At 51.9% G+C, this 25,493-nt stretch overlaps 8 protein-coding genes across 8 annotated transcripts; 3 read left to right on the top strand and 5 right to left on the bottom strand.

Annotated features, from left to right (window-relative positions):
* Positions 1-121: 121 nt before the first annotated feature.
* Positions 122-889, bottom strand: CAOG_08253 (ribosomal protein S10). The gene is made up of 2 exons (XM_004342373.1): positions 443-889; positions 122-284 (listed from the first exon to the last, which is right to left on the bottom strand). Exons 1-2 carry the CDS (start codon positions 878-880, stop codon positions 225-227), a joined length of 498 nt encoding a protein of 165 aa, XP_004342422.1. The 5' UTR covers positions 881-889; the 3' UTR covers positions 122-224.
* Positions 890-2,190: 1,301 nt separating this feature from the next.
* Positions 2,191-7,376, top strand: CAOG_08252 (hypothetical protein). Its single transcript, XM_004342372.2, has 7 exons — positions 2,191-2,289; positions 2,874-2,994; positions 3,168-4,157; positions 4,292-4,437; positions 4,593-4,608; positions 4,738-5,768; positions 5,875-7,376. The coding sequence occupies exons 1-7, from the start codon at positions 2,213-2,215 to the stop codon at positions 7,181-7,183; spliced, it is 3,690 nt and encodes a 1,229-aa protein (XP_004342421.1). The 5' UTR covers positions 2,191-2,212; the 3' UTR covers positions 7,184-7,376.
* On the bottom strand, positions 7,357-10,617 carry CAOG_08251 (hypothetical protein). Its single transcript, XM_004342371.2, has 6 exons — positions 10,452-10,617; positions 9,225-9,344; positions 8,890-9,117; positions 8,345-8,779; positions 7,839-8,120; positions 7,357-7,731 (listed from the first exon to the last, which is right to left on the bottom strand). Exons 1-6 carry the CDS (start codon positions 10,576-10,578, stop codon positions 7,631-7,633), a joined length of 1,293 nt encoding a protein of 430 aa, XP_004342420.1. The 5' UTR covers positions 10,579-10,617; the 3' UTR covers positions 7,357-7,630.
* Positions 10,618-10,809: 192 nt separating this feature from the next.
* On the bottom strand, positions 10,810-12,565 carry CAOG_08250 (hypothetical protein). The gene is made up of 4 exons (XM_004342370.2): positions 12,549-12,565; positions 11,542-11,610; positions 11,235-11,432; positions 10,810-11,153 (listed from the first exon to the last, which is right to left on the bottom strand). The coding sequence occupies exons 2-4, from the start codon at positions 11,596-11,598 to the stop codon at positions 10,914-10,916; spliced, it is 495 nt and encodes a 164-aa protein (XP_004342419.1). The 5' UTR covers positions 11,599-11,610; positions 12,549-12,565; the 3' UTR covers positions 10,810-10,913.
* Positions 12,566-13,090: 525 nt separating this feature from the next.
* On the bottom strand, positions 13,091-15,438 carry CAOG_08249 (iron permease 1). Its single transcript, XM_004342369.2, has 2 exons — positions 13,817-15,438; positions 13,091-13,656 (listed from the first exon to the last, which is right to left on the bottom strand). Exons 1-2 carry the CDS (start codon positions 15,371-15,373, stop codon positions 13,261-13,263), a joined length of 1,953 nt encoding a protein of 650 aa, XP_004342418.2. The 5' UTR covers positions 15,374-15,438; the 3' UTR covers positions 13,091-13,260.
* Positions 15,439-16,345: 907 nt separating this feature from the next.
* On the top strand, positions 16,346-20,101 carry CAOG_08248 (hypothetical protein; the record flags this gene model as incomplete). The annotated part of the gene is made up of 12 exons (XM_004342368.1): positions 16,346-16,444; positions 17,210-17,406; positions 17,488-17,559; positions 17,630-17,701; positions 17,767-17,838; positions 17,908-17,979; positions 18,046-18,117; positions 18,204-18,275; positions 18,342-18,413; positions 18,487-18,558; positions 18,622-18,794; positions 18,873-20,101. The coding sequence occupies 12 exons, from the start codon at positions 16,346-16,348 to the stop codon at positions 20,099-20,101; spliced, it is 2,274 nt and encodes a 757-aa protein (XP_004342417.1).
* A 372-nt stretch (positions 20,102-20,473) lies between these two features.
* CAOG_08247 (hypothetical protein) lies at positions 20,474-24,494 on the top strand (the record flags this gene model as incomplete). The annotated part of the gene is made up of 13 exons (XM_004342367.2): positions 20,474-20,495; positions 21,304-21,509; positions 21,585-21,656; positions 21,727-21,798; positions 21,871-21,942; positions 22,010-22,081; positions 22,150-22,221; positions 22,287-22,358; positions 22,424-22,495; positions 22,561-22,632; positions 22,699-22,770; positions 22,834-23,003; positions 23,077-24,494. Exons 2-13 carry the CDS (start codon positions 21,304-21,306, stop codon positions 24,492-24,494), a joined length of 2,442 nt encoding a protein of 813 aa, XP_004342416.1. The 5' UTR covers positions 20,474-20,495.
* Positions 24,495-25,014: 520 nt separating this feature from the next.
* CAOG_09191 (hypothetical protein) lies at positions 25,015-25,491 on the bottom strand (the record flags this gene model as incomplete). The annotated part of the gene is made up of 1 exon (XM_011272606.1): positions 25,015-25,491. A coding segment is annotated over one exon (477 nt), but the record flags the coding sequence as incomplete, so codon positions are not given.
* Positions 25,492-25,493: the final 2 nt, after the last annotated feature.

Genomic DNA, 25,493 nt, shown 5'->3' with positions numbered 1-25,493 from the left:
GTTTCGATTCATCCATCAAATACGAATATTGTCAGTGCTCCAACGCCCAGCTCCACGCGCACTGAAACTTGCTCAAAAGGACAATCAATGAACAAAAATGGAGTGGACAACAATGAAAGAGTTCGCTTTCAGAACGTGTTTCTAATTTGGGACAATCAGGGGGGCACGGAAGCAACTCGCGGAAACACACACGATTTGGCTCTTAAACGGGACAAAGAGACATTTTACTGGGCAGAGGGAGTAGCACGGGGAGCACCGCCACGGCCACGGCCGAATCCGCCACGCTGTTCATTGAAAGAAGGAGCAAAAAAAACCAAAAAAAAAAAAGTGAGAATAAAAAACAGGAATGATCGCAGATAACAACAAGCACTCTCTTCACGTCCCTTCTCCAACGCCACACAATAACAACCAACACACCCAACACACTCGGAAAAATACGTACGAATTCGGGGTTGAAGCCAGAGTCAGCGCCAGCCTTGTCGCCGCCGAAGCCAGCACCGGTGCGGCGGTACTCGCCACGCTCGGAGCGCTCACCGTCGCGGGGTGGGCGGGAGCCGGGGGCCTGGGCACCGAAGCGCGAGGCGGGGCGGGGGGCAACCTTCTTCTGGGTGGCGGGGACGACCTCAGCGGGGACGTTGAGGTAGTCACGGAGGTAAGCGACGCCAGAGTCGGTCAGGTAGTAGTAGAAGTGGCGCCAGCAGAACTTCTCGGTGACAAAGCCACGCGATCGGAGCGACTGGAGGGCCTTGATGACCTCAAGGTTGGGGACGGTGGTCAGGACGTCGTGCTGGGGAAGGTGGTAGTCCTTCTTGGCGACGGCAACACCCTCGTTGAAAATGTACTCGTAGACCGCGCGGCGGTTCTTCTTGGAGATCAACATTGCTGGGCGCTGCGAGAGAGGTTGAGAAAAGGCGGGGAACAAGTGAGACGAAGAAGAGCACAAAGGGTAAGGAAGAGGAAAAAAAAAAAAAAAAAAAAAGGGCCGTTCGATTGCTCTGCTGCAGGCCGTTCCCCCACGACTCATGAACAAAGGAAGGAGAGCGATGGCGCGGAACGATCACTCAGACGGGTGGGCTGGGCGCCGGACAGCAAGAAAGCAGAGCGCAGAAAAACGAGATGAAAAAAAAAAAAAAAAAAAAGAGCAAAAATTCGCTGTCTCGCTCTTGCACAGAACAAACGAGCCCGTTGCTGCTGGTCCTGCGACGCACGGGAGACGCGTAGCACGTCGTGTAGCATGGCGCCCACGGAACAGGGGCGGAAGAACGACGGGGCGAGGGCGCAGACGGTCGCGAAACGCCATTGCACAACGACGGCCACGAAAAAAAAAATCAATCGCTCGTCAACCCGCTTCCCTTCCGCAACTTTGCACGCCTGTATCTCCCCTTCTGTCCATTGCAACCCCTCCCCTTCTTGTCGCAATCGGCTACAGAACTGTCAACTCTATCGGATAGGCGATCGGATGCGGATGGATGTCGGACATACAAAGAGAAGAGAGGCCGAGCAGTCGACCGACCGAATTGGGTTTTTGTTCCAACGTTGAAAATCGAGCTTTGTAAAATTATTCATCCACCTCACCCGCTGTTGAGCTATTGCTCTTATTGCTCTTTGCGGCTTAGGCTGGGATACTTTGGCAGGAATTATTTCATGCCTGAATGTGTGATTGACGTTGAGGATTGAAAAAAATCCAAGACTTTCTGGTTGGTTGGTGGATTTGGTTGCCAGGCAATGCGAGGTTCGAGCGAGGCAGCAGAGCTCTCGATCAACAATCTACACCTGAGATTTGTTTGTTTCATTCTCAGAGCCTTGGAATTACGAACGGAGCGCGAACGAACATGGGAGATGGTTGACTCGGCAAAGCAACGCTAAAACTTGGCGGGAAATTGAATCAACGCCGACAACAATTTCCACCCTGCTTACCGCGTCCTGCGCCTCGTCAATCTCGGACGTACCATGACAAGTGCGTTGGCACTACCAGCTCGACCGCACTGGGCTTTTATTCGGGCGGATCTCGCCAAGGGCAGCGAAGTTCTCTGCTTTCTCAGAATTGCTTTTGCTCTGTCTCTGAGCTGCTGTCTGCTCTCTAACCATTTCATCATTTCAACTTGCATTCAACTTGTATTCAACTTGCATTCAACTTGTATTCAATTGTGTTCCATATTGGTTTCGTTCTTTCTTTGTTGTTCAGTTATTATTGTTTTTTTTTTTTCTTTGTATGGCGGACGATTGGAAGCTCGTTCGCGACTGGCTCGTGCGTGCCGGCGCGCTTCCGTCCAACTCATCCTGCAACAAGTTGAGTCGATCATAAAACAGCACTTTCATCCCCCGTTCAAATGGTCCATTGGGGGGGGGGGGCGGTCGTTCTATGTGACGTAAAACAGCTCGCTCTGGTTGTTCAATCTTCATATGGTTGAGGACTCGCCCCCCCCCCTCCCCACTTCCACGCGACCTCAGCCCGGGGGTTGGCACGGAACTAGCAATCCTTGATGCTAGCTTGGTGTTGAAGCGACGGCGACTTGGGCGGGGAGATGGTCGACCAGTTCGACTGGCTTTTAGCACAAGTGACGCGCTCTGACCCTTGACCCTTGACCCCTGACCCCTCGACACTGAAAGTGGAGAGTGATCTTCAATGAGCGAGCATTGGCAGATTTGGGGGGGGGGGGGTTAGGAACCGCTCAAACGACGAGCGGAAGGCTTGAAATCCTTGCTCATGACGCTTCAGTAGCATTAGCGACAAAAAAAGGCTTTTCTCACATACGCTTGGGTCACTATTTGGCACGTCAAATGCTACCTTTTTATTGACTATGTTGTTTTTCTGTTTTTTTGCTTGTTGTTCTCACTCTCCCCCTCGCTCGTTCCTGTTTATGTGTTGGCAGTGGCAATGCCGAGCTCGTCGACCTCGCAGTCGCACTCAAGGACGGCACCGTGCTCTGCGCACTCTCAAACCGGATTCTCGCTGGATCTGTGAGCAAAGTGCATCGCCAGCCCAGATTGCAGGTAACCCATCACTTGACGTGACTTTGGATATCAAGAAGAGAGCTCCAAGAACAAGACAACAGTTGCAAAACAATCAATCACGCTGGACGAGCCGCCTGCTAACTACGTTTGGTTGCACACTTTTGAAAACGCCGCGCTCAACCGCTTTCCCACATCTTGCTCTTCTCAAACAGTTCCTGTGCTATGAAAACATTGCCAACTTCCTCGATGCATGCGTCAAGACGTTCGGGTTGAAGCGCGCCGAGTTGTTCGCGACGGAGGACTTGTACTATGGCAGCAACTTTGGCAAAATCATCACGACGCTCGACAAGCTCTCCAAAACGCCATTCTCGGCGCAGGCAGGGCTGCTGGGCATTCTGCCATCTGCGGCAACGGGCGGTACGCAAGGAAACGCTGCGGCGCGCCGGCCCACTGCGGCACGGCCTGTGACTCCCGCGGAAGACTTGTACGGAACGCTGCCAGACATGCTCGACACTGCGCAGGCCAAGTCCAACAGGGCGCAGGCGGGCCCGCAGTCCATCCCCGGCCTGATGGACGACTACACGACGCCATCGGATATCGACGATGTGTACCAGGGCATGCAAGACTTGCAGCGTGCGCGTGGCACGACCGTCCGCCGCCAGCAGCCCACCAACAAGGCGCAGCAGGCAGCCAAGCACACTGCCCGGCTTTCCACCATCTCGCATGCTCAGCGAGACGCCATCCCGGTCCTGCCCGACACGGGCAAGCGCTCGCACATTATCAACGAGCTGATGAGCACCGAGGCGTATTTCGTCGCGTCGCTCGACATGATTGAAGACTTTTTTTACAAGCCGCTGGTCAGCTTTCTCGACGCCCAGACTGTCTCCACCCTGTTTTGCAACCTGAAGCAGCTGCTCCAAGTGCACACAGACATCATGGAAGCGCTCATCAGCTCGATCGAAGACAACCAAGGCAACGACATTGCCAAAGCGCTCGTCGACCATAGCCAGCAGCTGATGGCCTATGGCGAGTACTGCGCCAACCTTCCCGATGCCATGAACCTGCTGCAAGAGCTCCAGCTGCGACCGGAATTTGTCAATCGAATGCTGGCCATCCAAGAGCAGTCTCAGCAAAAGTTCCGCTTGGGCGACTTGCTCAACATTCCGATGCAACGTATTCTCAAGTATCCCTTGCTTCTGAAGGTACGAAGCGAGTTTTTCCTTGCTTTGAGGGCGCCTTTGTGAAATTTTGTTTTCCTATCTGTGCGCTAACTGCTGCTTTTTTTTTTTTTCGGTTTGGTTTGGTTTGGTTTTCCAATCCCTCAAACACCATGCAGGAGCTTCGGAAGTGCACGCCAGAGTCTCATCCCGATTCTGACAACATTACCGCAGCCATGACGGCGATGGAGAGTGTGGCGACGTTCATCAACGATACCAAGCGTGATAAAGAGTACTTGGCGCTCGCTGCCAACCTGACAGACATGTACAGAACAGAAAAAAAAGAAGAACACATACCTGCATGATGACTCTGGCAATTGAGGGGCCCCGTTTGTGTCTGCATCTGCGTTCTAACCTCCGTTCTTGCTTGGTTTGTGCTGTGATTGTTTCCAATTTCGTTCCGTGCCGCGCTTTTTCCAGGATTGAGGGCGACACGGTAAGACGAATCGGCGGGCCAGTGTTTGACAGTTTTCCAATGTGCAGTTGGTGTTGCGGAGACTAACTGATGGCTTGCCGACGGGAAATTTCCCTGACTCGTTTCGTATTTCTTCGCTCTCTCCAACAGGGTCCACTCATCAGCTACGGAAAACTCTTGCGCGACGGCGATCTGGAAATCCGCACCAAGGACGACAGCAAGCCCAAGCAACGCTACATCTTTTTGTTTGAGACGGCGCTCATTGTATGCAGCATCATCTCGCCGAGCAAGTACCGGTTTAAAAAGACATTCAACCTGGTTGGCGGCACGCTGGAAGACGTGGCCGCCGTGCCGGGTCTGCCGATTCATGCCTGGTCGTTCAAGACGGCCGACAATTCCCAGAACTGTCTCTTCATGGCCAAGACGCAGGAGACCAAGCGTGTGTGGCTGTCTGTCCTCAAAAAGATTGTGAATGACCTGACCGAGCTGGAGAACGCGGCTAGCTCGCAAGGCATCCACAAGGGATCAAAGCACATGTACAAGCGCCACAAGCAAATGCCCAAGGCGAGCTGCCTCTACTGCCATGCCTACATTTGGGGCGAAGGCTTGCGCTGTCAAGTGTGCATGGTGGACATTCACCTCAAGTGCATCGGTTTGATCCACCCTTACTGCTCCGAGACGCGCCAGCACCTTACGCACGCCAACAATCTGGACGGCGCCGACATCAAGGGCGGAAGCCTCACTGCCAAGGCCCGCACGTGGCTCAAGGTCAAAGGAGGAGGCACGGTGGGCAAAGCAACGGGCGGGGCGGCCGTCACTGATCCAAACGGCCCCACTGCCGATCTGTCGCCGCGTCCTGGTCCGGCTGTCAAACCCCGTCCAAACGTCACCGGCCTGTTCCCCCCGCCAGTGGCTCCCTATCAGCCGCCCCCAGCGAACCAGCCGGTGCAACCCCAAGTTCAGCCAGTTGCTGCTCCCGAGGGCGAGTCGGGTGACGCCTTTGTTGCCGTCGAGAATTTTGCCGCCAGCAACGATGACGAGCTCGACTTTGCTGTTGGCGACACGGTCATGTTGCTGGAGCGCACCACTGAAGATTGGTGGCTTGGCTCTGTCCGCGGCCGTCAAGGATACTTTCCTGCCGTCCTTGTTCAACCTGCACCAATCAAGCCAACTGGTTCAACGTGAGTCCATCTGTTTTTTTTTGTTGTTGCGTGTGTTTTTTGTGTCTCACTCTTCTGGTTGCGTTGTTTGTTTGTTTGATGTTGTTGTGGATGTCGTGCGTTCCAGGCGGTTTCCGGCACCAGAACCCGTTCCTGCTCCTCAACCACCTCGCCCCACGGCAACGTCGCCAACGTCCTCGAGCGACTTGGAGGGCTATAGCTGGTTCCACGGACCGATTTCCAAGGTACAGACGCACGATTTGCTGGTGAACGAAACGCCTGGTACATTTTTGGTGCGGCAATCGGAAACAGGTACAGGGTGCACTCTGTCCTTGAACACTGCGGCTGGCCTCAAGCACGTCCGCATCAAGCCTGGTCCGGATGGCGCGGGATTTTGCTTGGCGGACACCAAAGTCTTCCCATCTGTGCAAGACTTGATTGCGTACTACTTGCGGGAGTCGCTCGCGCAACACTTTACTCAGCTCGACTTTTCACTCAAGGCCACCGTCCCCAGGCGGCTTGCTCCTGCTCCACAACCAAGCATTTCAGCCCCTCGAGCGCCCGTTTCGACTGGGCAGACCAAGGTTCCCGTGCCATTCACGGCACCGCTTCCTCCAGGCGTTCACGAACCAGCCGTTCCCGAGCGTAAGTTGCCATCGTCACCAGTGAACCCGGTAGCGCCTGCACCCGTAGCACCAAAGCCCGCTGGTCCTGGCGCTGCACCGAAGCCCTCTGGTCCCGCGGTACCAAAGCCCGCTGGTCCCGCGGCACCAAAGCCATCCGGTCCCGCGGCACCAAAGCCCGCTGGTCCCGGGGCGCCCAAGCCGATCGGCTCTGCTGGCCCTGGCGTCGCTCCAAAGCCAATCGGCACAGCCGGTCCTGGGGTTGCGCCGAGGCCTGGAACTGGCAAGGCACCAGGAACAGACTCATCTAAGCCGCTTGCTGGCACAGCCGCTCTCCGAGCAGCTGCAAAATTGGGACAGACGTCTGCAGATGCAGGCATTGGGTCAAAAGACCAGAAGCCGGTTGTTCAGGCGCTGTATTCGTACCAGGCCAAGCACCCGGACGAACTTGAGCTGTCGATCGGAGATTCCATCGAGGTGCACGAAATGGAGGACTCTGGGTGGTGGAAGGGTCGCATCATTGGCAAATCGATGAAAGTCGGCGTCTTCCCATCAACCTACGTCACCGACATTCACGGCAACCCTCCTCCTGGCTACAAGCCCCCTGTGACCATGTATCCCATTGTCAACGCACAGGCCGAGTACTCGGATGTGGACGAACCGCGGCCCTATGAGCTCCCGCCAGACGATGACGATGACGACGACGACGGTGCCCCGATGTACGAACAGCCCCGCGATGACGACGAGGATGAAGGTGCCACGTACGAGGTGCCCCCGGATGATGACGGAGCTGAAGATGACGATGACTGGTGAAGGATTTGAGCGGCGTGCTTTCTTTGTTTTTTTTTTGGTCATGTTTCGGCATGCACTTGTTATGTTTCTGCATGCAGCTGTTCTTTACGTTTTGTTTTCTCGTGTCGCTTGTGTTTTTGTCAGTCCTTCGTGACGGTTTGTTTTTGTGTCTCTGTTCTTGAAAATCAGTTGGATGTCTAAACCTTTGAAACATTGTATTTGCAATCATCAGTGGCGGTTGCCACGCTGGACATGCCGAGAACTGACGCACAGAACAAGCAGGAAGAAGCGATAAAGACATGAATAATACTGCTCGGCACGTTTGTCGACAAGTTCGACAACACACGGCGTCCCAAATTCGCGCACGGTCCAGAGAGAGTGTGGCAGAATGTGGGAAAAACAAAAGAGCAAGAGGGAAAAAAACATAGAGTAACTGCACAGTAAGGAGGGAAGAACAAAAAAAAAAACTTATTGAGTCTTGACGACGGTAACTTCATCAAGGATGCTGCCATCATCGGCCTTGTAGAACGCCCAATGCATAGTTGTGGCATTGTAAACAGTCAGACGACCTGAGGAAAGAAGAAAGACCAAGGAAAAAACAAAATGAAAACTAATCAGCAAACAGTCACAGCTGCAGGGATTGTCAAAAGCAAAGACACAACAGTTTTCGTTTTACCGTAGCCGTAGTCGGTATCGTTGATCACGACATCAAAGTTCTTCTTGGTGATTGCCTGGTGGCCTTCAACGTTGCCACCACAGCCAATGACAATCGGAACAGGGGCCGGGGGGTTGATGTAGTTGGTGGACACGATCGTGTTGTTGGCCATGGGGTAGAGACGCTCGTAGGCATGGACATGGCCAGTCTGGAACATGTCAACCTTGTACTTGAGGAACAGGGGCTCGAACGACTTGCGGCAGGCCTCGCAAGCATCACCAGCAGAGTAGAAGGGGCGGTGACCTGGAGATGGCCATCCCAAAATCAAGAATAACACGTGTACCACAATGAGTGCCATGTCCAAGGACCATCACCACCACTACTCTAGCAACAACAACAACAACAACAACAACAACAACAACAACAACAACAACAACAACAACAACAACAACAACAACAACAACAACAACAGCAACACCAAAAACCACAGCTCAAACCAAACACGACATTCTTCAACAGCCCCTCACCGCCGACGATAATCCACGGGACATTGGCACGGTTGGCGTGAGCGCGGGCCAGATCCTGCTCGAGCCACTCGAGTTGGTTGCCAAAGCCGCCAGCGTTCATGTAAGAGCCAGGGCCCTCGGGCGCGCCAGGGAAGTCCGTCTCGGTGCTGATGGAGACAAAGTGGACCATGCCGTAGTCAAAGCTGTACCACAGGTTGTTGATGCCGCCAGACTCAGCGAAGGGCATGCGGAAGCGGTGCAGGTAGGCCGTAAAGTTGCGGGTGTGCTCGGGGCAAATGAACGGGGTGGCCTCGGAGCAGGTGACGTCGTGGTTGCCGCTGAGCACCATGGTGGCGAGGTTGGCGGTCATGGGCATCATCATGTTTTGCCACTTGTTCCACGAGCCCTCGTAGTCGGACATGGGGCGCAGGATCCAGTCATCAGCGTACGAGAGATCTGCAACAGAGCAACAACAGCAAAAGAACAAAAAACAGAAGAGGTTAACACGGAGTGCTTCTCTCTTCGCGAACAACGAACATTGCCACAAGCTGAGAGGCGTTGTTTACCTCCAATCAGCCAGTAAAAGTTGGTGTCGACGGCATGGGCAGCAAGACCAGAAATCGTGTTGGGGCTGTGGACGATGCCGACATCGCCGACAATGCCGACGGTGAACGGGGTCGTGTCGCCGGGCAGCGGGGCAGTGGTAAAGTTGCGGATTTGCATGTCACCGACAATCTGGTACGAGTAGACGGTCTTGGGAGCGAGGCCAGTGATGACGACGTTGCTGAAGAAGCCTGGTGGAGGGAGGGCGGGGGGGGGGGAAAAGGGATGTCAGACACAATGTTTGTTTTGTAATTGTTCTGAGATTGTTGAGCTAGTTGTAGTAGCGTAGCCTAGTTACCAGTGCCGTAGGTGGTGAATGAGCCTTGAGCTTGCGAGGTGAGGGCAACGGGGCTCGTTCCGTACGTGACGTACGGGGTTGCAGTGGGCTGGTTTGCCGTGTACCACGAGACGGTCATGCCTATTGTATGATAAAAAAAGTCAATGCAAGAATAAAATCAAAATAGTGAGACACAAACGAAGGAATGCTGCAAATCTGAGAAATCTGAGCAATCTGAGCACAAACAAGTATTTTGTTGATATTCGCACGAGTTTTTCAACCATCCAATTTCAGTCATTGCGTGCTTCATTGACTGAGTGAGTGATTTGAGTGGGATCGTGGCAGTACAAAGCGCGCTCATTGGTCTGCTTTGGCAAATTCAAGCATGTGCGTTTGAAGCTTTTTCAACTCTTTTGTTTTTTCACTTTCAACTTTCAACTTTGAATCTCGTTCACTTTGAACTTTTTTTTTTATTATGATTCGATCTGAGTTTCTTTCTTTGGACGCCGAGTTTTTGTTTTCAGTTTCGTTGAAAAAGCAGAATAAAAACAGAAAAGAAAAGAACAAAATAATAAAATAATCGATAATGAAAAAAAACCTCAAAACCGCGAAGCGAACTTTCGCCTTTTTCTTTTTCTTTTTCTTTTTCTTTTGCTTTTGCTTTTGCTTTTGACTTTTTTCCTTCACTTTTTTCCTTCAATGATGTCACTTTTGTTTTCAATGTCGTCTTGTTGAAGTTCTTTTGAAGCGTGGTTTTTTTTCAATCGCAAAGCATTACAACAAACATGCTTGTTTGACAGCAGTTTTTATCGCTGGTTGAAAACTAATATTGCAATGTGACACGCTTGAAAAAATTGGGAAGAAAAAGCGATTGCTTTTGCATTTGAATGTTGTGCTGTTTGATGAAGCATGGAAGACGAAAGATGAAAAGGAAAAAAAATCAGAGCGAGAGCGAGAGGGAGAAGGATAGAGCGAGAAGGAGAGAGAAGGGGAGCGAGGGAGAAGGGGAGTGGGAGACAAAGGGGGGCACATCACTCCCACTCTGCCACTCTCTCACTCTGTGACTGCGTAAGTGTGCAGGCCCTCGTCATAAACAACGAGCAAGTGTGTGTGTGTGTGCTGTGAATAAGAGTGGAAGTGTGCAAAGAGAGAGAAAGAGAGAGTGCTTCGGGTCTTGCTTCTTCATTCTCTCTCTATCGAGCTCCATCACGAGTCAAAGCGCCTTCCCCCCAGATACACGAGACTTGCCTCCGACGCCAGCAAACGCAAGACGGATCTGCGTCGGCACCTCAGTCGCTTGGACGGGATGCGCAGTCGCCGCCGAAGACGACAGCACAGCGACAACCGCAACCAAAGCCACAAAGCTAAACTTCATTTTGCTTTGGAATTGGAAGAAGAAGAAGAGGAAGAGGACTGACGATCTGAGATGGGATGGGAAACTAAGAGTTGTAGGGTTTAACATTCAAAAAACATCATAAATGGGGGAAAGTGGAAGGGGGGAGGCATCAGAGGGGTGACAGGAACTGACATGATTTGGAATCGAATGCAGACAAAGTGCACAGGCAAACGTGCGCACAAACCAAACAACAAGAACAAAAAAGACAATAACGAGAGAAAAAAAAAGAACATGCGCAAGAGCGTTGACATTGTGGAAGATGTTGGTTTGGAACTGAATCTTTGTTTATTCCGTTTTGTGTCTGTGTTTGGGTTTTACACTGCAGCCGGGCCGCTGTCGGCAGGGTTGGTCACCGGCGGGGCAGCCTTAGTCTCCTTGAACAGGTAGTAGATGTTGGCCACCCAGCAGATCAGGTTGATAAAGCCAAACACGACAGCCGCTTGCCACGACGAGGGCTCGCATCCGGGAATGTCGGAAATGTCCTTCACGGTGTCAGCAAGCAGGGACGATGCGAGCAGCCAGAAGAAGGACCAGAGGGCGGTGAAACCGAGCTCCTGATGCGAGAGAAAAAGAGTGAAGAGGGAATGAGAATCGATACATTGTGTTTTCGAACGTTCAAACAAACCGAAACGTACAGCCATGACGGTAACCGGGGGAAGCGACTCGAGCAGGAAGGCATAGACGACGAGGATGGCGAGGTCAAAGAGGAAGGCAATGACACCCGTTGCAATGAAAAAGGCGAAGCGATCCTTCTCCTTGCCGCTGCCAAAGTCGCTGAACTTTGCGCCGCACTCCTCGCTCGCCGCCGCGGCGAATGCAATGATGGCAAAGATCTGTTCAACAGTAACAACAATAAAGGGATTGGAGTGAGTGACGATGAGTGATGATGATGAGTGGATGTGCCGTTTTGTTTGTCGTGACGAATGAGTGTGCACTTGTTACCAGTTGGATGATGCGGATGAAGCCGCGGGGCTCCTTGAAGATGCTAAAGTTGGGCATTTGTTACTTGGTCTGCAACAAAAAGAGAGTGAAAGTGAGATGAGTGAAAGTGAGATGAGGATGAGTGTGACGTAGTAGAGCAGAAATCCACAACAAAGTGATGAATCACACATGGAAAAAGAGAACGAGAAGAGTGAGAGTCGAACAGCGAGAATGAAGCGTTTTATATTGAGTTACGAGTAGAGAGTGAGAGTCAGAGTAGAGAGTCAGAGTCAGAGTAGAGTAGAGAGAGTCAGAGTCAAAGAACGAAAGGAACGTTTGCTGAAACTGCGATCGCTCTTTTTTTTTTTTTTTTTTTTTTTTTTTCAAAACGCATTTTTTTTTGAAACTGAATGGATGAAAATGACGAAGAAGAGAGAAGAGAAGAGAGAAGAAGAAGAAGAGAGTGCTTGTAGGATGAGTTCGAAGTCACACCCCCGCGTTCGAGGAGGAGTGCTGTGAAGCAAGAGAAAGAGAGAGAGAGAGAGGAAAGGCGGGATGATGATGACTGGCTGAAAAGAAAATTCTCACACTCGGCTGCTCTTTGAAGCGCAGAAGGAACGAGAGAGAGCGAGCGACGACAGCACAACGGAGGAGAGGGGGGGGGACTTCATCAGAGCACAGAGCACAGAGAGAGAGAGAGAGACTGACAAGGAGACTGACAAGGAGGAGGAAGGTGGGTTTTTTTGAATTTTTTTGATTTTTTTTTTTTTTTTTTTTTTTGGCGGCAAAAACTGCCACACTTCGCTCTCTCAGCGCTTTTTTTTTTTTCATTTTTTGGTTTTTGTGGGATTCCAATGTTCATGTTCAGCAAGGGGGATGGAAGTGCGAGTGATGCGTGTTTGTGAGTGCTCAGCATCGCTTCAACGAGTGAGTGCTGCATTGAGAAAAACGAAACGAAAAGAAAAAAGAAAAGAAAAGAAAAGAAAAGAAAAAAAAAACGGTAGGAAAAAAAAAAAAAAAAAAAATACCGGCTTTTGTGACGCACACAAAAAAAAAATGAACAATGAAGTGAAAGTCAAAAAAAGATGAAAAAGATGAAAAAGATGAAAGCTGAGAATGAAAGAGAATGACGAGAATCAAAAAAGAAGGAGCGACGCGGAGAAGGGGAAAAGAAAAAGGGGGGAAGAAAAAAGCAGGGAAAAGCTGGCAATAACGAAGTTTGAGTGAACCGGAGCAGTTTGTGCCGAGTGTGCTTAGTGAACAATCGGGGACATGCAATGACTGGAGAGGTGGAACAGATGAAATAAACGAGGCGAGCGGGAATGAATGGGACAAGAAGACAAACCAAATGCTGAAGTCCTTGGAAAATAGCTGAATTCGAGTGAACCGGAGAGAGTAGTGTGCGCCGAGTGTGCTGAGTGAACAAAAAGGGATACTGTATGCAATGACTGGAGAAGTGGAACAGATGAAAGTACAAGCACACCGAAATGCTGAAATCCTTTGGAAAAACGAAAAATGCAACCCAAAAAGTGACTCGCTCAAACTCCAGGTCTACGCCGCAGTGCTGCTTTCGGGGACATGTGCTGATGAGCATGGAATGGATGAAATAAAATAGATGGGAGGGAGCGGGACAAGAAAAGCCAAAACCTCTGATAAAGCCTAAAAAAACGCAGGCACAACAACAATCTCACCATACTCACAGGCACTCAGCAAAAAACACACTGGCCGCTGGAATGCACATCAGTACAGGAACAAAACCAGACTCATCGCCATGGCAAACGCACCGCCCATGAAGCAGGCAGTCACAAAGCGATCTTGCGCGTCGTAGCGAAGGGCGGTGGGCAACAGTTCCCGGATGCACACGTACACCATCATGCCAGCAACCATGCCAAACATGACGCCGTACACTGCGGGTCCCATCGCATCCTTCAACACCAGCCAGCCGAGCAGCGCGCCGATCGGCTCCGACACTCCTGACAGGAACGCCCACATGAAGGCCTTCTTCCGGCTGCGGGTCGCATAGTACACGGGCAAGGCCACCGCAACACCCTCGGGAATGTTGTGCAGCGCGATTGCCACGCACAGCGTCACACCCAGGGAAGGATTGGCGAGCGCAGCAATGAACGTTGCGAGGCCCTGGTTTTTTTTTTTGGTCCAAGCAAGCAGAAGAAGGCAAAACACCAGACATGCCATGTCAGTGCCATCACCACCCATTCCAAATCCACGCACGACGAGCGCAACGAAACAAACAGCCATGTACCAACGCTTTCTCATTTTTGCCCAATAACCCACTTACCTCGGGGAAGTTGTGAATGCCAATGGCGAGCGCCGTCATCATGCCCATGTTGCGAAGTCGCCGCGAGTCTTCGTCATCCTGCGGGTAGAGCGGATTGGCCATCTCGAGGTTGTGCTCAAAGTCGGTGCTGGTGGCGATCGAACGCGAAGAATACCCGTCGCCACGGCTGTGATGGCGATAGAGGGCATCTTCTGGCAACTCTTGGGCATCAATCTGCATGGTGTTGCTCAGAATATCAGCCGCGGCGGCAGCAATCTTGCGCTCGAGCTTGGTCAGCGGCGGCGACAGTGGCTCGGACGCTTTGGTACGACGATGGAGCAGCGATACATTGTCGGCTGGCTCTTCGTCGAATGAAGCAAGCTTACTGGTTGAATCGACACCGACACTGCGACCTACCGTCGATGCAGTCGACGAGGAGGAGGAGGAGGAGGACGAGGAGGAGGAGGAAGCGTTTGGCTTGTTTTCATGATGATGCAGCGAGGCAGAGTGCTGCTGCTCTGCATATGAATCGCGGTGATGAGGATGCTGCGACTGCTGATGATGGTCATGATGCTGGTTGTGGTGGTGGTGGTGGTTGTGGTGGACGCGATGCAGCGTGCCTTGCGTCGAATCCGACCACGAACCCGGACGACTTGCACTGTAGCGCGCCTCGCCCGTTGATCCAGCACCACCAGCAGCAGCATCAAAGCTGGAGGACAATCCTGGTGGGATGCTCGCACTCGAGTCGGATCCAATGGGACGTGTTCCGTGACTTGCTCCAGCTGAGGACGTGGCCAGTTCCAATTGCGGATGTGCGCGCGCATTGTCCAGCGTCTCGTCGTGACTGCCCGTCGCTCGACCACCGGCAGACGAAGCATGCGGCATCATCGTCGTCATCATCATCATCGCAGCGCCCGACATGGTGTTGAATGCCGCAGCGGACGACGAGTTGAAACTCGGCGAACTATTCGCATCGAACGAGACGAGCGTCGGAGTTGCTGGACTGGTCGACGGGGCTGCCGTTGGCGTCGCTGGCAGCACCAAGCAGGAGTCTGGGCTCGGCGGCTGCTGCATGTCTGTTGCTGCACCTGCGCCTGCAGCGCCTGCATGGGCTGCGCTGCGAACAGAACGAGCGTCATCAGAATCGCCGACAGCGCTCCTTCTTCTCGTCCTCATTCGCTGGAAGAGCCGCGCTGGCCAGCATCGCCCGTCCAGGTGCTGGATGGCGTGCACACAGACATGGAGCAGCACGGTGAAGAGCGCGCCGCCAAAGAACAGGAGCACGGAGGCGAGTCGGAAGTGCGTTGGCGTGACGCAGCAAAAGTAGTCTGCTGATTTGCTCAGAATCTCAACAAACGAGACGTAGAGCATGACGCCCGCCGAGGCCCCCAGACCAGCAGCCAGGTATCGCATGTCGTTGTGCCGAATGAACGGCAGGAACGGAACCATCGCGCCCACACTCGTCGCCATGCCGGCAGCGATCGTCAGGCCGAACGCGAGGCCAACATTCTCGTCCCCGTTCGCGTGGTCCTCGCACAGCGTGGGATCCGGACACGCTGCAAAGGCCGAGATATTCATCAGAGCAGCTTATGCAAGGAAATGGGGGTTGGGGGTGTTCCTCTTCGATAGCAGAATGAAAATTGGAAGACTGACGAACTGAGATTTTATTTGTACTGAGATGGAAATCAGATGCGTGAACAATAGTGAAATCTGGAGACGCTGAGATTATACTGAAATGGAGATGAGATTGGCAAGACATGTCCGACGTGTAAAACGGGGGAGCTTCAGCACTCCCAAACCCTCGAATTGAGCGATGGAGCATTGCTGCTTCTTCATCGCTTCTTGCTGTTGTTTTGTTTTGCATTCATCACGAGTCTTCAATCACGCATTTCGTTTGAATTGGAGAGGTTCGCCCATTTTCGATTTTCGTCGGTTGGCAAAAGCGCACTCTTTCTTTTGCCGTCTGTCCCTTTTTGCTCCTTCTCCCATCATCACGCAGCAACGGTAAGCCAAACACCACCAAATGAATAAATCCACGCTCTTTTCTCTTGATGCCTGTCTTTGTCTTTCTCTTTCGACGTGATCTGCTCTGCGCGCATCGCAATGGTCGGCAGTTTAATAGCTCAAAGGTGGGCAGTCGGACACTCTTCCTCTGCTTTCCCCCTCCCTCCCCACCGCCTCTGATCCTCGGACGCGCTTCCTGTTGCATCCATCTGGTCGTATCCAGCTGAAGACACTCCAGAAGAGGAGGGTTTTTTCCAGAGACTACAGTTGGGCGACGGGTTTTAAAAACAAACATGCACAAGTGTAAATAAACACAAACACATTTTTAAAACAAGGGCAAAATGCCCCGATTTCGGTGGTTTCGCTTGCTGTTGTGCGTCGCCTGTCACTCTCTATCGCTCGCTCGCTCGCTGGAAGGGCGTCCGTGTCAATGAATCAAAGTGGCATTGATTCAAGAAGCGCGGAGAGCGATGGGACGGCGCGGTGCTTTTTTGTTTTTGTTTTTGGGACGTGGGCAGTGTCGTGTGAGAGGTGGAGGCGGACACAATGGAGCGACCGACCGCTCAGCCGACAATCGAACATGCATTCGACTCAAGGCAGCAGCAGCAGCAAACGGAAGCGACCAACCCCCGCGCTTGCTTCAATGTCAGTGAACGGTGCTTTCTCTGTTGGAATTGGAGAATCTGCTGCATTTGCGAATCGGCGGCGACAGTGATGAGTAAGCTGAACGAGCGCAGAAGCAAAAGGAAAACCCCGACGACAACGACGGCTTACTGCATTCTTTCGCTTGCTTACACACTTTTTCGCCCTCTCTCTCTCTCTCTCTCTCTCTCTCTCTCTCTCTCTCTCTCTCTCTCTCTCTCTCTCTCTCTCTGTGACTCTGTGACTCTGACATCAGCAAAGCACAGCTCATTGCAAGATAGTGAGTGTGAAAGTCTGACTGAAGAAGCCGCAGCACAAAGAGTCCATCCTTACTCAAAGTCAACAAACAGGAACCCGCAAAAACCAAACCCCCAACAAACAAACAACAAAAAAACAAAAGCCATCACAAAACAACGTACTTTCGACTTTGTTCATGCATTGCATTGCATTGTTGAGCTATCAATAGAAACAACAAGAATCGAATGGAAGTGGTTTCAAAAGAAGCGCGTTGGGATGAGGAGAAAAAGAGAAGAAGAAGAACATGCAGATCGAACGAACAACATGCGTAGTTGCGGCTGTATTTTGATGTGCGCCCGGGAGAGGGGTTGTCTGTCTCTCCAATGACTGATGGCTGGACAAGTTGCTTTGAAGAACCATCCATTCACAAAGATACATCCGACTTTTCGCAGGACTCTGAGTGTTTGTTTTTGTGTTTCAAAACTTGCAGAGCTCACTGGTTTTTGGTTCTGCACAACGTCTCTCAAACAGATGGCAACCAGAGGACTTGCTTTTGGTGTGCCGCTTCTGCTGCTGCTCTGCGTGATGTATCGCATCGAGTTGGCACAGGCAGTCAATGCATGTGGCACTGGCGGCGTTTGCGATTGCTCGTCGGGAACGACAGTCAATTGCATGAACAAGAATCTCACCGAGATTCCAACCGCAGTCCCAGTTGCGACAACGATGCTGTAAGTGTTGCCTTTATGAGCTTGAGCTCGAAGCAAAAAAAACCCCGCATATCTGTTTCTGACTAGCACACGGTTTAACAGGTATCTGCAGAACAACAAGATCACCAGCATTCCTGCAAATGCATTTCCAGGCCTGACTCGCGTCACAAACCTGTACGCTGAGCAAACTGGTGAAGCGACTCACATGCAAACGGCTCACTCGTATGCGCGACTCTCTTTGTAGAATTCTGTTCAGCAACCAGATCACGAGCATTGATGCCTCTGCATTCACAGGTCTGACTGCGGTAGCACAATTGTAAGCAAACCAAAGCCATGCTGCCCAAATCCAAATGTCTCACTCGTTTGCGATTCAATCGGTAGGAATCTGTATGGCAACCTGATTACCAGCTTTTCCGAGAATGCATTCACAGCTCTCACTGCGTTGCAATACTTGTAAGCAAAGCAGCGGCTTGAAGAAATACGCACAAACAGCTCACCCCTTCTTGGTGACACGTTCTGTAGATATCTGCACGACAACGACATTACTGCGTTTCCCTCCTCTGCATTTGCAGGCCTGACTCGGCTGAATTACATGTAAGCCAGCAAAAGACGGGAACAATCATGTACGAACAGCTCACTCGATCTCGATTATATCTCTAGAGGGATGTCCGGCAACCAGTTGTCCAGCATTCCCTCCAATGCATTTTCAGCTGTACCTTCGCTGACACAATTGTAAGCAGCAAAAGACAGGATGAGTCACGAGTACGTCGTTGGCCGACTCGTTTTGTTTTTGTTCATTTTTTCTTTGGTTTTGGTAGGGATTTGACAACCAACCAGATCACCAGCATTCCTGCCACTGCATTCACTGGCCTGACTGCGTTGACTTTCCTGTAAGAACTCAAAGTTAATGAAGTATCACGTACAAGCGGCTCACTGTATTCTGGTACTATCTGTAGGAATCTGTACTTCAACGTGATCACCAGCATTTCTGCAAACGCGTTCACAGGGCTGACAGCGTTGACAACCATGTAAGCAAAGCAAAGCAAAAGCTGTGCAAAATCACACGCAAATGGCTCACTCGATTGCAAATTCTATCTCTAGCTATCTGAATCTCAACAGGATCACCGAAATACCTGCAAACACATTCACGGGTCTTTCTGTGCTGACTTATCTGTAAGCAAGAGCTCTTGGTGCATGTGTCTGCCTGTCCGCCTCTTACTTTGAGCTTTTGCTTAGGCCTTTGGAGGGCAATCGCTTCACCACTTTGCCGCCCGGTCTGTTCAAGGGCTTGCCAAATAGCTTGACTTTGTCGCAGACACACCCCCCATACCTGTACCCCAACAACTTTACCTTTAATGGCAACAATGTCGCTCCGCCCAGCACATATGGCACTGTAGCCGCTCCATACAGTAAGTGTTCGAGATGACTGTCGTTGCCCCCCCCCCCGCTTCCCGCTTCAGAACATTTCGCTGACAGTTGTGTTGCAGAGTGTGATACCGCCTGTGCCACCTGCTATGCTACTGGGTCCAGTTCGTGTTGCGCGACCAATTGCTTGTACTGCTCTTCATCCGCTGTGTGCACTCAGTGCTATGAAGGTTATGTTCCGATGAGTGGATCATGCGTGTCGCTCGCTTCCGCCGCTTCAGCTTCCGTCGCTTCCGTCGCGTCTGCTGAAGTCGCTTCCGTCTCTTCCGCTTCAGCCGCATCTGATGCGACTGCCTCTACCGCCTCTGCGTCGATTGCTTCCCTTGTGTCCGCCGCTTCTGCTCTGTCGGCGTCCCATGCTTCCCTTGCTACTGAAGTTTCAGCTTCTGTTGCATCTGCTGCCAGCGCCTCATCAGAATCTGTCGCATCTGAGGTTTCTGCTACCTCGGCATCCTTTGCTTCCCTTGCGACCGCATCATCTGCTTCCATTGCATCTGCTGCCAGCGCTTCTTCAGAATCTGCTGCTTCGGAAGTCTCCGCTACCTCAGCATCCATCGCTTCCATCGCTGCTGCATCTTTAGCTTCCGTTGCATCAGCTTCCAGCGAGTCGTACGCATCTCTCGCTTCCGATGTTTCCGCGACCTCGGCGTCCTTTGCTTCCCTCGCCACAGAGTCCTCAGCCTCTGTTGCCTCTGAGGCGTCTGCATCAGCTGCTAGTGCATCATCAGCATGGCAGACATCTGCTGCATCTGCTGCGTCCAATGCTCCAAACGAGTCAAGTGATGCATCGTCTGGACCGATTATTGGCGGAGTGATTGGTGGCGTGTTTGCCCTCCTCTTGCTGGTTGCGTTGATCGTGGCCCTTCGACGCCGTCGCTCACCTAATGCCTTCGTGCCCATTAGCACGGCCAACAAACTACGCGAATCTGCATCTGGCACGGAACCGACCTACCAGTCTGTTGATCACAGGGCGTCCAATGTTGCGAATCCCACATACGCAGCTGTGTCTGCTCCTGGAGAGCACGACTTGTACGAAGATGTCGGCTCAAAGCCCCAGGCTCCTTCTGTCGGTTCGTCGGAACAGGTGTATGCCGAAGCATCTGCGGTTGCATCCATTACAGCGCAAGCATCGGGTAGCGGCGTCGAGTACGCGGATCCTTTGCTGCCTAACGCATCGTCTGCTCGTGCGCCGCCCACGTTCTCGCCCACCCCTTACGCAGCAGTGACTGTCGCACCCTCCTCGCAGACCGAGCAGGCTGAGAATGTCGACTACGCCGAACTCAAAAACTAGCGTTCCTGTTGGTTATTGCAGTCCGAAAGCCTTCCCGAATCTGCCTCTTTGTAGATTCTGCCTGGCCGTGCATGATTCCCAAATCTTTTTGTGCATTTCACATTGATGTCTGCTTGTGTTGATGTTCAATTCGACGGGTCTTGTTGTTTCGAGCAACTAAACGCTATTCATTGATTTCCCCACGTCAGTGCATTGACACGAAAAATCACCACATCCCGAACATCTCAGCTGCACGTGAGTTTGATTCGTCTCAAATGGTACTTCACTATCAGACTGAATTACATTGCGAACAAATCGAGACTGAATGTGCGCGATCACTCCTTTTGTTGATTTTTTTGTTGGTTTTTTTTGTTTTTTTTTTTGTTTTTTTGCCTTTTTCACGCTTTGACCACTAGTACGTCAATCCCACCGCAAGAGCGATTCGCGCCTCTCCGTCAAATGAGATTGCAACTTGTGCAAAGTTGATCTCCTGCAACTGTTGCGAACATGGCGGCAATGAGCAACCACAAAACACGAGCGTGTGGCGACGTGGATGATGGTCCACGTGCGGGTCGCACTCTCTCACTCAACTCCCCTCCCACGCACGCGTATCCCGTGTTGAGCGCTGTTGCACCAATCTGGATATTGAATCAAGCAGAAGACGCGACGGAGCAGAGCGAGCAAACAGTGGAAGCCCCCTCCCCCCTCTCTTGCGACTGCGGCTGGGGCTCTCGTCGTGTCAAGAATGAAATGGAATGGCAGACAAAAACAGAAACAGAAATCCTCCGCAGTCAGTTTGCCACTGTTTTTTTTCTGCTGCTTCTGCGATTGACACTGCGCACATGTCCGTCAACGCATGACAAAACGAGTGGAAGGGATTCAAAACAGAAGGAAAGGGCGGGCGGGCGGGCGGGCGGGCAGGCAACTGTGGAGAAGCTGGGAGGTGGGGAAAGAACAAAAGAAAAGGCCCGCATTTCGCCACATGCCAAGCCACACGCTGTCCCCCCCTCTCTCTCTCTCTCTCTCTCTCTCTCTCTCTCTCTCTCCTTCACACAGACACGCACACACAATCTATCTCCTCACAGCTTGGGGAAAAAATGCGCCAAGTCATATTGCATGACTGGATTTCAGCGCTTTGGAATTGAAAATGTTGACAGTTGACATTGGCGCACTGTTTTGAACCGTGAATATCTCGCCACTCACAACCCATAATCGTCAAACAGATGGCGCCAACAGGACGTTCCTCCTTTGGTCTGCTGCTTCTGCTGCTTTTGCTGCTGCTCTGCGTGGTCAATCACGTCCAGTTGGCACAGGCAGCCAACGCATGTGGAACTGGCGGTGTATGCAGTTGCTCGGAAACGCTTGTCGATTGCCAAAACCTGGGTCTCTCAGACATTCCAACCGCAATCCCAGCGACTACAACGATACTGTAAGTGTTGCCGTCGTCAAGTTGTTAACTAGATGCCAATTGACCTTGCTTGTTGCCATTACGATCGATTTTTAGGTATCTGCAGGACAACCAGATCAGCACCATTTCTGCTTCTGCGTTTGTCGGCCTGACTGCGTTGACCGTCCTGTCAGTAGCCAAGCAATGAAGACTCACGCGCAAACGGCTCACTCATTGGCCTCACTACATGTATCTCCAGGATTCTGCAAGACAACCACATTTCCAGCATTGATGCCGCTGCATTCACAGACCTTACGGCGCTGAAACAATTGTAAGCCAGCAAAAGACATGCCCAACCGCACACCCAAAATGCGGCTCACTCGTTTGCCATACTGTCTGGTAGGAATATGCAAGGCAACGGGATCGCCAGCATTCCCGCAACCGCATTTACCAGCCTCACTTCGTTGAACTTCTTGTAAGCCAGTGAAGACCCGAAAAGAATCACATACAAACGGCTCATTCGTTGGCGACACGGTCTGTAGATACATGGGCACCAACCAGATCACCAGCATGCCCTCCTCGCTATTCGCAGGCCTGACTGCGCTGTATTTCATGTACGCAAGCAAAAAGATAGGAAAAAGCACGTACCGAAACGCTCACTCGTTTGCAATTCAATCTGTAGAAGTCTGTCTTCCAACAAATTTACCAGCATTCCCTCCGATGCATTCACAGGCCTGACTGCGCTGACACAATTGTAAGCAAGCAAAGACGGCAAGAATCTCGTACCAACGGCTTGCTCGTTAACAACTCTATCTGTAGGGATTTGCAATACTGCCCGATCACCAGCGTTCCAGCCAATGCATTTGCAGACCTGACTGCACTGAAAGTTCTGTAAGCAAGCCAAGACATTAAGGATCACACACAAACAGCTCACTTGTTGCCACCACGACATGTAGATATCTGAATGGGAACTGGATCACCAGCGTTTCTGCGAACGCTTTCACAGGCCTGGTTGCGCTGACTTCTCTGTAAGCATGCCAGGACATGTAAAATCACCTGCAGATGGCTCACTCGGTTACGACACTATCTGTAGAAATCTGAATCAGAACCTGCTGACTGGCGTTTCTGCAAATGCATTCACTGGTCTGACTGCGTTAAATTACTTGTAAGCAAAGCAACGACATGAAGGATCACATGCAAACAACTCACTCGTTGGCAACTCCATCTGTAGATATCTACATCTCAACCAGATTGTCGATATTTCTGCAAACACATTCGCCGGCCTGACAGCGCTGACTAGAGTGTAGGCACAGAGCTCAAGGTGCATGTTGTGTTTGATTCGCCTCTGACTTTGCGGAACTTGCAGGACTTTAAATGGCAACCCCCTCACGACTTTGCCGCCCGGTCTGTTCAAAGGCTTGCCAAATGGCTTGGCGTTGTCGTTTTCTTACCCATATCTGGCCCCCAACAACTTTACCTTTGGTGGAAACTCTGTTGCTCCACCCAGCACATACGGCAGCGCAGCCACTCCATATAGTAAGTTCCTATATGACTACAATCACCAGGGAATTGTTTGACTGACTTGTTGTAACTGCAGAGTGTGATACAGCCTGCGCCACCTGCTATGCTACTGGGTCCAGCTCGTGTTGCCCGAACAATTGCTTGTACTGCTCTTCATCCACTGTGTGCACTCAGTGCTATGAAGGTTACGTTCCGATGAGTGGATCATGCGTGTCGCTTGCTTCCCTTGCTTCCCTTGCTTCCGTCGCGTCCACGCAATCCGCCTCGATTGCGTCACTTGTTTCGGCGAGCTCTGCATCCTTTGCTTCCATCGCTTCCGCGTCATCAGTGTCCCTTGCCTCCGAGGTCTCCGCATCGTTTGCCTCCGCTGCAACTGCCTCTTCGGCGTCAGTTGCCTCCGAGGTGTCCGCCTCGTTTGCCTCTGATGCTTCTGCTGCCAGCGCGTCGCACGCATCCGCCGCTTCAGATGCTTCCGTTTCCTCGGCATCCTTTGCTTCCCTCGCTACGGTGTCTTCAGCCTCAATTGCCTCCGAGGTCTCCGCATCGTTTGCCTCCGCTGCAACTGCCTCTTCGGCGTCAGTTGCCTCCGAGGTGTCCGCCTCGTTTGCCTCTGATGCTTCTGCTGCCAGCGCGTCGCACGCATCCGCCGCTTCAGATGCTTCCGTTTCCTCGGCATCCTTTGCTTCCCTCGCTACGGTGTCTTCAGCCTCAATTGCCTCGCAGGTGTCCGCAAGTGTCGCTTCTGATCTCTCCGCCACCTCGGCATCCTTTGCTTCCATCGCTTCCGCATCATCTGCTTTGATTGCATCTGCTGCAAGCACCTCATTCGCGTCTGTCGCTTCCGATGCTTCCGCTTCCTCGGCATCCTTTGCTTCCCTCGCTACGGTGTCTTCAGCTTCCGTTGCATCCCAGGCGTCTGCATCAGCTGCCAGTGCTTCTTTTGTGTGGCAGACATCTGCTGCATCTGCCGCGTCCAATGCTCCAAACGATTCAAGTGACTCAGATTCTTGGCCGATTATTCTCGGAGTCATTCTTGGTCTGTTGGCACTCATCTTGTTGGCTGCGCTGGCTGTGGCCCTTCGACGTCGTCGCTCGTCCAATGCCTTTGCACCCATTGGCACGGCCAACAAACGACGCGAATCTGCATCTGGCACGGAACCGACCTACCAGTCTGTTGATCACAGAGCGTCCAATGTTGCGAATCCCACATACGCAGCTGTGTCTGCTCCTGGAGAGCACGACTTGTACGAAGATGTCGGCTCAAAGCCCCAGGCTCCTTCTGTCGGTTCGTCGGAACAGGTGTATGCCGAAGCATCTGTGTCTGCATCCAGTACAGCGCAAGCGTCGGGTAGCGGCGTCGAGTACGCGGATCCTTTACTGCTTAACGCATCGAATGTTCGTGCGCCGCCCACGTTCTCGCCCACCCCTTACGCAGCAGTGACTGTCGCACCCTCCTCACAGACCGAGCAGGCTGAGAATGTCGACTACGCCGAACTCAAAAACTAGCTTGCCTGTCGGTTTTTGCCTGCCCCTTTCCCAAAAACTCTGCCTCTTTGTAGATTCTGCCTGGCCGTGCATGATTCCCATATCTTTTTGTGCTTTTCACATTGATGTCTGCTTGTGTTGATGTTCAATTCGACGGGTCTTGTTGTTTTGAGCAACTAAACGCTATTGATTTCCCCACGTCACTGCACTGACACGAAAAAACACGAAAAACGCTTCGTCGGTGCACAGGTCACAGAACTGCATCCGGAGCGCGAGGCAGAATCGAATCAGCTCGCCAGCATGGGTACCGAGCCTGACATGTGGCTTGCTTTGTTGAAATCAAAGCACAAAAAATGATCAAAATGAACACGCCCAGAACAAAGCGCATGCTTGGAGTATTCACTTGACAGTCAAACAAACAACAACAGCACTGAAAAACTCACTTTCAAACAAAACACCTCAACAACTAACACACCAACAAACAACAACAAACACTCACACCAACAAACAACAACAAACACACACCAGAAACACCACCCCTTCAGGGCGCGCTAGAGTCCTTGGCGACAGGCATCCAACGGGCAAATGTGCGACACAAAAGCTGCCGGGCGGGGCCATCTGTCATGGGAATGGTGATCTTGCGACGCTTGGCTTTGGCCATCCCGAACAACTCCATGGCTCCGACAACAGAGGACGCGTTGAACATTTCGGCATCAATGTCAACACCATTTTGTGTCGGTGTCACGGCAAAGATGGAAGTTGGAGAGCGCGCAACGTAGGCCTCAGGCTTTGCCCGCCCATCCTTCTCACTGAGCAGAATGATGAGGCGACTGGAGGTGAACACAAGCCACGTCTGCTTTCCTTCCTTGGCATCCTTGTCTGGATTGCCGGTCGAATGTCGGATGGCCAGGTGCGCGATATACTCGTCGGCACTAAAAGCCCCGTCCTCGAGTTTGGATCTTGAGAAAGTGCGCTCCAAACGCCTCGAGCGCGCTGTACGGCACCAGAAGACTGTCCTCT

This window comes from Capsaspora owczarzaki (genome assembly GCF_000151315.2).
Source record: "Capsaspora owczarzaki ATCC 30864 unplaced genomic scaffold supercont2.19, whole genome shotgun sequence".
NCBI lineage: Eukaryota > Filasterea > Ministeriida > Capsasporidae > Capsaspora > Capsaspora owczarzaki.
Note: the sequence above shows the minus strand (reverse complement) of the source record. Positions and strands in the feature narration are given on the sequence as shown.